This window comes from Zerene cesonia, unplaced genomic scaffold (genome assembly GCF_012273895.1).
Source record: "Zerene cesonia ecotype Mississippi unplaced genomic scaffold, Zerene_cesonia_1.1 Zces_u002, whole genome shotgun sequence".
Taxonomy (NCBI): Eukaryota; Metazoa; Arthropoda; class Insecta; order Lepidoptera; family Pieridae; genus Zerene; species Zerene cesonia.
Window position 1 is genome coordinate 1,686,910 of NW_024045132.1, and position 10,775 is coordinate 1,697,684.

The following is a 10,775-nucleotide window of genomic DNA, read 5'->3' on the forward strand; positions in this document are numbered from 1 at the left end:
AAAAACCTGAAAATCTGATTATTCTGGTTTTATGTAATTAAAATCTTTTATAAAGATTAATTGAATTTACCTATTACAAAGCTAGCCGTCCGTAGCAGCCCGGGAGTGTGGATACTGTATGCACTGGTGTGGTTATTCGTGGGTGTATGAAGAATATCTTAATTGACATGTCATGTTCCGAAATGGTTGCAAAAGAGGATAATTTTATGAAAAATCACTAAAAAGGTCTTTTAATATGACCGTTATACACAACAAATTATATTTTGTTAGACTTTGTTTTATTCTTTGTTTTTATGCCATAGCGGACAACTGAGCTGGTGGTTCGCATGATAAAGGGGTAAAGGAAGAGGAAAGGATGACGATTGGAAAGAAGGAATGGACTGGGTGGATGTGGAAAAGAAAAAGGCCCTCCAGCTCCCACAGTCACCGTGGCATGCCACTATTTCACGCCGGTTTTCCCCGGTGCGAGCTGGCCCAATTCGAGCCGAAGCGTGCTCGACTGCCACAATAAAAATATGTTAGAATAGAATAAATATTGTGAAGCAATCAATGTCACTGAAAAGGAGACAGATACACTTCCAAACAAACACATAGTGTGAAATTACAGGTAATTTTTATTTATTTGGATATTAGGTTATGCTAGTAACTTTATATCCAAATAAATAAAAATAAATCACAATATTCTCAACCAATTAAGCTAATTATTTTTTCATCTCTCTTTCATCGCTCTTATCTTTGAGCCGATAAATGACCGTCTACTATATTATAGTTGTAAATTTCAAATACATTGCTGGCAAATATTTTGTTTCGATAAGCAAATAATTTATACCTACTTAATATCATAAACGGTAAAGTAACTTTGTCTATCGGTCTATAAGTCTCTTTGCGCTTTATATAACCACTAACCGATTTAGATAAAATTTCGTAGAAAGATAGTTTCGGATCCAAGATGGACATGAAACGGTTTTCATCCCGGATATTCCACGGAAAAGGAACAACACGGGTAAAATTTTTGACCGCTATAACTTTTTGATAACCACGCGGGCGGCGCCAAGTGCGAAAAGCTAGTAAGATATTGAGAACTAATTTTAAACCACTCTCAGAATAACAATGTCCATCTCATTTATAAAGGTCAACAAAACAAGAACAAAATCCGAAATATTGTTCAAAGATTTTTCTATTAATTAATTATTAATATACAGTGGGCTGTTGTGTCAAAAGTTTAAACACATTTATAAAATACCTGCCGCTCGCCCCGGTTTTGTCCAGATAGTCGTTTTTTATGTAATTTTACACATTTATGGAAAGCAAATATTCCGAATCCTTTCATTACTATTACAAATCAATTGTATCAAAGCTTATTAAAATGAGGTAGGCTTTTTCTAAGTGATAAAGTGTGATGGAAATCATATTATTCATGTAGATATGTAAACAAAAGAAGATGACAATTATAATTCAATTAACTACCTATTTCAACTAAAATAAAAAATACATATATTAAGACCCTCCACCATACATTTCTTTATAGATTTCCAAGCGAGAAAGCGCTAATATTTAGCACAGTTTGCTTTGTTCTCATAATTGTTTTGTACGAATTGATTACAAACATAATTCATTGTGTCAGCAAATCTTTTAGTTAACTTCGGAACCTCGCAGTTGCCTATTGTCCTTACTTAAAAGCTGATGTTAATTGAATCGGCTTCAGATTGCAGGACGCCGCCAGTGTGGTAATTGTGTTACTAACAAACATGGCCAAGCTCTCAACTCCTAACAGGCCGTTCAATGTGATTTTTTACATTGTGTAATTACACCGTTCGAAACGCGCCTTTATGAATATCCAGTGAAAAAATCTAGTGTTACACTAGATTTTTTCTAGAATTTAGAAAATGAAAGGCGAGTAATGACGGTCTGAATCTGACAGTTTGATGTGTCCATTTAAATAATAGTATATGTCTTTCTCTTAATAGTTTAAGTAGAACAACATTTTTGAGTAGAATCAATATCATATTTCGTTACAGAAAAACATTCGTTTATTTAGTATAAAACTCTCGTGTAATAGTTTTAGCTGCCAAATTCCTCGGGATGCATAACCTATTTTTTTTTTGTTATATCCAAAATTAGGTTGTTTTTTTTATACCCTAAGTGATAAGAGGGATACAAAAAATATGCAGTCTGTTAGTGAGATTTTTACTCAGGTCTTAAAAACTAAGTTTTGAATATCAATAAAGAAATTATGATGGAAAATTGTCGCATGTGGAACATTTTTATCGCCTCGTTCATTTTATTATCCATTTACGATTCACGTTGTTGGATGCATACGTGAAACAAGATTAGCTTTCATTCGCATTTTTATTCAATTACGTATCTACTTTCAACCAACTCTTGATTTTTATCTTTATTTTGTCTCATACCTACTTAATAAGCGATATAAAATGAACATTTCATATATTTGCTGGTGTTTTTAAGCTTTCATGGACTATCATGCTTATTTTTCCAACTGTTTCCTATTAATTTTGCTTTCTTGATAGAGGACATTATTAATTACATCAAAGGTAATAGCATACAGTGGTTCAGTGGTGAGGATCTCAGATTCGGACGAAGTGTCGGAGATTCGAGACAAGGAGAGCCTACAGGTTATAAATTGATTTATCAGCTTATTACTTGCACTCTAAGCCATGAAGAAAAACATAATGAGGAAAATCCAAAGCACGTGACACGTACCAATTTACTCCACATGGATTATGGCCAGAACCCTCAGGAATGAGTAAGCGGTCGGATCAGATTTGTGCTGTTGATGATGATGATGAAGCATAAAAGAATAGACCAAACTAATAGAAAAATGATGAAGTAGATACCGAAATATTTATTTAAGAGCAATTCTCACTTGCTTTTCTTTTTGTAGTAAAAAAGTCAAATTCAAATGATAAGGTTGGTACTTACTTACTGAAGTTTATTTTGGTAAAGCTAGCCATCTTACTGTTCCTAGAAAAGTTAACATTAATTGAGAATTAATCTAAGAAGATCGCGGGTCTAAAGAAAAATGCGATCTTTATCTTAGAACTGAAGAGGTGCTCCGAATGCCGCTGGGTTTTTCTCTTTTTCACTTGAATAGGGAGAACCAATTATAAGTTGTAAGTAATCCTCTTATCTGAAACTCTGCAAGTCGACGCTACCCGCCACTCCGAATATAATTCACTTTATCCATATTCAATATCAGATCGTGCGACGGCAAATAGAGCGATTCAAGTGAGAATTATTATTGGATAAAGCTCGCCTCTTTTCTCCTTGTCTATTTTCAATGTTCGTTGGAGCATGATAATTTACGTGTTATATTCGATATTGCACTCTAAAATGCCTTGTTTATTATCTGTTTATTGGCTCTTGACTCTGACTTATTGCAAAGCGGGTACGTAAAATAAAAATACATTGCATTTTTCTGAATACAAGGAATTCATAGAAACGGCACAATAACGTTTATTCCTTTGCCTCGTCTTATTGTTTTCCTTTCAAATGGAATACATTTCGTTATGATCTCTAATGCGTTTATGGAACCAATCGTGCATAATAATTACAAATAAGTTTTTATTAGTAAATAATAGAGCAAAAACAGAACAAACGAATCTTTTTATTAAGAAAGAATTCCAATGATATTTTATTCGCCTCGCGAGTTTATTGTACACGCAAGGGATTTCATTTCTAATGTGTTTATTTAACAAATATATCCGTCGTGATAAGGCATAAAACAATTTAGAGTATGACAAGAGGTACATATACAAGGAAGCCATCAACATGTAGGCAGAGATATTGTTCATGAAGCCTCATACGAGACAAACACTCCATGCCTTACAATGTTTCGTTATCTATTGTTCCCATACATCCCCTGATTGGCCCTTATTGTGATGGCATGAACACAAATGTTACATTAATTGTAGGTAAAGTATAAAACATTGCATTGGTATTGAATGATTATGTATCGCAAATTTAATTAGTATAAAAGCATGTACTTATAATTATTAAAGCCATTGCCAACATTGTTAGAAACAAAACCTAAAACAGAAAATGAATTTAAAAAATGTATAATGTGATGAATAGTCCTAATATCTCTTCACTTTTACAGTTATCGGTAGAATATCCAGGAGTGTACAAATACATGAAAATTTTAACTTACTGAAGACACTAGATGCAAATAGATTACGTAGGTTCAACATAACTTTGTTATTATATTTAATAAGTATTTCTTCGTACCTAAATTAGTATTAACGAAAACTAGCTTCAGTATGCGTCTTCTCTTTTATTAAATGGAAAAATTAGACTTTTTACCCACCCATTTTATTAGATTTTATTTCAGGAATAGTATCCTATAATGGCAGCCATGACAATTTTAATTAGAAACCATTCATTTCGTGAAACAATTTATGACATCCATCCTTACAAATTTTCGTATTCAGTAAAAATTTTTTGTTTTGTAGAATTTATCTATAAAGCTTTATATAAGTATAAAATGAAAAACTAATAGAAGACAGTTTAAAACAAAAATACAATTTATATTGCTTTAGAACTTTAACTACTCTTGTGCTCATAATGTTGTGTAGTCAATGCCATACCGACAATATAATAAATATTGAACTTAAATATTTGCTTGTCTGAGCATGTTGTAAAAGGAATACGCTGAAGCCATTTTCTGTAAATAAAAATTACGATATATAAAAAGAAATGTACGAAATTTTTATAAATAATTTTATTTTACATTGTTAACGCGGTTTTACGATATGGCAAAAGTTTTACCAATTACCATTACCATTTGGAGCTACGTTCTTATATGAAACATAAAACAAAAGAAGATCGGAGAGAATAAATTGAATAAAAACAAAAATGTTGATGAACTTCCCTAATTTGCCTTCACTTAACCGCACTATGTCAATTAATCAGAATCTGGTAAGCTCACAAAGCTACCATGATTGCCTTTGTATATATGATTATATAAACTTTATTAATATATTGATAATTTTCTATAATATGTGATATTTTATATAATGTTTCAAACATAGCCCGTTTGATAATTACCAATAAACATGTAACAAAAATAACTTTATTACATTAATATTGGCGATGAAACCAAATTTTCAGTTTTTCAGTGTGCACTCTAAGATACACTTCAAGATATAATAATAACTCGATATGCGTTCCTTTTTTTTCCATTTTTATAAACTAAAGGTGGCACGACTAAAATAAAATTCAAACTAACTTACGTTTGAAAATGTTTCAATAGATACCTCTTCAAAGCCAGGCGCTTTAATGGGCAGGGGTCGCAAAGACCGTTGCATAATGAGGACTAAGTAGGGGCGTATCACTGGCGTCGCTTGCCAAAACGGAATATTCCAACACGCAAAGCCAATCGAACTTACCTGGATAACATATAGTCAAATGAACATGATTTTAAATAATATTCTTAAAATATACACAAAACTTTCATTGTAAAAACAGATTTGGAAATTGCCTGACTTCGCTTTCTGAAAAAAAGTTCATTATAATGAAAATATTTAAACTTTAACTAGATATAGATTTTTTTATTATATACGATAGTCTAGAAATGTAACCCACATTATAACAATGGATAAATTATATGAATTTTTGGATTTTAGGAGGATATTCAGTCTGTAAGATATCCTGAGATTTGCGGTATACAATTTCTTGATTCAGATTGGTTGTAAATCGCCATAAGAATCCCAACTGTCAGGCGGCATCGGTATTTGTTGTCAATAGTATTTCTTCAAACACCATTTCTACATGCTAATTAAAAATATATAATTCAAATCTACCTTCAGAGACAGGAAATTGCACAAGTAACTCGGTATAAACACGGATATTATGGTTGCAATACACAACAGCATGGATATTGGATTAAACTGGCCATCTTGAAGTTTCTGAAACATATGAAAAATCGTGCAAATTTGTTTTTTTCTGTAGAATTAATCAAACTCTATACAAAAGTTAAAAAATTGATACAAATCTAAAAGAAAAAGAATAGTCGTTGTTAAGCTGTAAGTTTTATAATCCAACAAAGAAACGTAGTTTTCCCGCCAAGTGAATTAAAAACAGTTTGCAGTAACTAAGCTGTAACCTCTGTGGTGCAGTAGGCGCTCAGGCAAACCACGGGTGCACAAACTTTTTGCTCGAACATTAATAATTTTGTGTAAACCCGAGCGTAGTACATCATAAGACTGAAAATAAATTATTTGTTTTTATTATGTACAATTAAATCCATCTCATATCTCGTATCTAACATATATTATTATCTAACAGGACATACATAATTTACAAGTAAAAATGTATATTTCATTTATTATACGCATCAAAGGAGGCACTTTTCTAAATTTTTTTCGTTTGTTTGATCGCGCTATGCTCAAGGTCTACTGGCCCGATTTAAAAAAATAATTCACCGTTGGATAGACATACACAAGTGCTATAGGCTTCAGTCAAACATTGAATTTGAAATGACAACAGTACAAACGAAATAGTCCCACAAATTCAGTTATAATTTGAAAGGTTACATGGATATCAATAAACTATTATAAACAACCTACTCAATCATTGAATGATGCAACCGTAAAATTTCAGACATTCTGTATTTGATTAAAGTCGAAAAGTAATATTGCTCTCGTTTGTTGACCGCTGGACGGATTCCTTTCATTAGATCTTCGATGCTCCAAATAACTAAATCTGCTTTGGTCGCAATCTCGCCTATCCATAATATTTGGATCTGCATCATAACTGTCAACATTTTGTACGATTACTTATCAACGAATCTATGCTAAATAGTTAATAAAATTGTCATAGTATAATATACACACACACAAAATGCTACAGGTTGAGAATTCCCGTAACAATCTTAGAATTGTATCTACGGCTCGTATACGTAAAACTTCAATACTTACACAAGTAATTCGATATGTATGCAACAACACACATATTTGAATAAATCAAACATATTTCGTACAATGGTGACTTCCCGAAATCCGTTTCGAATGCCCAGAACGGGAAGGGTAAAGGACGCTTTCCACTTAACTCTGGATTGTGAAAAGACAAATACCACAATAATGCAGTAACAGAGAATATCATCATTCCGAGCCCAACGGATCCCATGAACAGGATACTGAATAGACAGACCTTCCAAATAGTGAGTTGGTTTTCAAAAAACCTTGTTCTGAAAAATTGTGAAAACTAACCAATTAATTTCTTGTTTAAATCTATTATAATTGGACAAAAATGATATTCGGATTTATTTGCTTTTAAATACCAGTAGCAATATCGATGCTATCTATATATCTATATATAAGAAGGAGAGTCGTGTTTGTTATACTAATCATAACTCAAGAACGCCTCAACGAATATAATTATGTTTTGGTTATTGAGATGTTCGGTTAGATGAAATTATGAAAAATTACATAGTAAAGTCCGACATTCCACGCGAAGCCAGGGCGAGCAGCTACCAATATATTCTTATTAATCACATAACTAATTTCCATTGTTACGTACCTGTATTTGCTACCTCTGTTACACACATACTGAAAATCTTCTCGTATAATTCTTAGTAAATTGTGATAGTCTAACAAATTCGATTTAGTGCACGACAGGATTAAAAGCTTATACAACATAATCAACTCATACGTCCCCGCTTCGGTTATGTGAGCTATGTCGCGGCTCTCAATCCCATGGTACAGTGATATAGTTAGCATAAGAAGAGCGCTAGCCCCGCAGAACAGTATGAACGTTTTCAAAATAAATCTGGAATCAAAGATATTATGCATTACGCGAGTACTGCGTTTAAGACTCTCTAACAAATAAATCGCCTTTAGAATCTATACTAGTCTTTATTTTCGAAATATTGTTTTTTCAAGAGAATTACAAACAAACAAACAAAACAAGAACACTTTATTGTGCACCAAATGATTATAAAAAGTAACAAAAAATATATATACATTAAAACATAAACATTCACGTGCACAACAGGCGGTCTTATCGCTAAGCGATCTCTTCCAGACAACCTGGTGGTCAAGGAGAAGCTGTGGAAAATATAAGTATATGGGTAATAGGTGCGATTACAACATTTTAAATACATATATACAATAGATATATATAAAACATACAAAAATAGAAGTACATATTATATATCATCATAGAAATACATTCATATTTACATAAGATTGTTTGAAAAAGAAAGATATTTTGTTCTTTTAAAGAGGTACAATGTGATCCTACTAAAAATAGGATCGATTTAGCGCCATTTTCAGCTATTAATTCAACCCAAATAATCATCTTAATTAACCAATGACACTTATTTTTAGTTCAAAGGAAGCGAAATTAAATAAACTTGAAGATTTTCCAAATAATTCGTGTTTTTTAAAATTACATTTGACATATGAAGGTTATTGACGATCCTAATCAGTTGGATAACAAAGTACAATTCAAGTATTATACATTAAAAAACATTTTCCACGCTATCAAATCAAATAAAATAAGTATTTATTTTTGATGTGGACTTCAAAAAATAATAATTTCTACTCACGTCCATTTTGGGATAGGTTGATCCACAACCTGAAAGGCTTTGAGGAACATATAACAGGTTTTGTGAAACTTGAAAGGGTCCACATAGCCGTGCGAATAATCGAAGTTATCCTTGTTATAAAATTTCTTAATACTGTTGAACATGCTGACTTAATATGTTATGTACTTAATATGGGAATCAACTGAGCTCTTATAGAGGAGTTTAAATTACATAGAAATACTAATGTGAATAATGGGACTGATTACGTATGGAATTTATATATATAAAATCATAAGAACTGTAAAGAGAACTTTAATAGCAAATGTTATTTTCAATCCAATTGCTATTAATAGTATATGAACTCGTGTGTGAAAACAATTAAATTCATTTGTAAAATTATTTCGAATCGTTATCCGTAATAAATTCCAAATACGATGCTATCAAAATAATATCATGGATTATATTGACTTGGGAATAATATTATGTATGATATGACATTTTATCCAAATATGATTTTATATTCTTTTGTACAACAGTAAAAAAGGAACTTATGGCAAGAAAAAAATTAAGCTAAGGCCATTGTTGTCTATAGCATGTTAATCACCATGTGACAATCTTCATATTTTTTTATTTTTAATATACTTTACTACGAAAACGTTTTATACCAAAGTATAAACTGTATTCTGGTTTTAACCTGGATATTTGATAATAATTTACTATACACCGATCAAAGACGAAGATTTAATAAGAATTTTTCGAAAATGTGAATTATCCTCCAGCCAGGATATTGCATTGTTTCATAGAAATAAACTAAATTGATATAAATTTTTACTTTAAAATATATTGTTTCTGAGATATAACAACATCAAATACAAAATGTCTATTGCGATATTTATTAGAGCAGTTAGCGATGGTTTATCGCGACAGTGATAATTTGCTCAAATATCTTGTCTTTTATTACGACAATACTTTCCGGATAATTTCAACGGCCAAATTGTAGCGTCGTCTATCGCCAGGAGCTCTGTCTTGTACCAAGTAGTTGTAAAAATGTTCTTTCACTGCAATTATGAAACATTAATGAATAGCGACCCAACTTTAGACACCGTAATAAAAAGTTCTACCTTCTGAAAGATTCATACGCTTTTCTTTGTGATTTTTCATAACGATGTTTCAACGGAATTTTTTTAATGTTTTGTAAGTAATTGCTTTCTTTTTCATGAAACGGATTTAAAGTGAAATTTTAGTGTTGAATAAAGTTGATATACAATATTATAAAACGGGTAGCATAGCAGATTGTTAATAGCCATGTTGTTATGAAAAAGAAACATAAGTGTACCTACTATACAATACTTTCTCGACTATGAATACATACGTTAAGATTTATGATGAAAAAACTAATATATCTTGAATGATTATCTCGATATCAAATTTATTAATTAAATTCAATCTTCCTAGAAACTCAAATTTCATTTATTTAAAGGCAGTAGTTAAAAGTTTGAAAAAATATACAGATTATAAAAATTCGAACACGAAGCGAATTTCATACGTGTCCTTCACCAATCAGTGGTGATGTACCCATGATTGCACTTGAGAAATCGAATTTCTTCTCCTCTTTCGGTAAAGTGTGCCGACTTCCCCCCACGTCATCTATTGAAATGTTTATTTATACTTCAAATTGCAACTTATATGAAAAATTATTTCAATCATTGTATCAATTCGAATTCCGATCGATTTCTTGAATTCTATTGGCAATCCTTTCCTAACATCTCATCCGCTCTAACTTGCTTTCTTGTTGTGAGGAAAGCTAACATAACTCGCTTCATAAGATTGTGCCCTGTTTATGCGTAAATGATAACGAAAGTGATCCTTCATGAAACAACAGGTTACTAAAACAAATTATGCACCATATTAATGCCATCAAGTCTTCTCATGAAAAAAATAGTGCTGTTATCACTTAAACTTATTGTTTGTTGCCATTAGTGTATGTGGTAGTCGGGCACGCTTCGGAACGATTGGGCCAGCTCGCACCGGGGAAGTACCACACCCCCACAGAAGACCGGCGTGAAATAGCATACTGCTGTGTTTCGTTCGCTGAGTGGGGGAGCCGTAGGCCCATATCCTCTTCCTTACCTTTCCCAGTTCTTTCCTTTATTCCTTTCTTCAATCCTTTCCTAAACCCTTTCCAATTTGCAGTCGGCAATCCATTTAAAGAGGCGTAAGGTCTGCAATC

At 32.0% G+C, this 10,775-nt stretch overlaps 1 protein-coding gene across 1 annotated transcript; it reads right to left on the reverse strand.

Moving 5' to 3' along the window:
• Positions 1-4,627: 4,627 nt before the first annotated feature.
• Positions 4,628-8,709, reverse strand: LOC119838286. The gene is made up of 8 exons (XM_038364154.1): positions 8,567-8,709; positions 7,537-7,785; positions 6,936-7,204; positions 6,585-6,771; positions 6,122-6,221; positions 5,820-5,924; positions 5,250-5,405; positions 4,628-4,681 (listed from the first exon to the last, which is right to left on the reverse strand). The coding sequence occupies exons 1-8, from the start codon at positions 8,707-8,709 to the stop codon at positions 4,628-4,630; spliced, it is 1,263 nt and encodes a 420-aa protein (XP_038220082.1).
• Between the last annotated feature and the right edge of the window lie 2,066 nt (positions 8,710-10,775).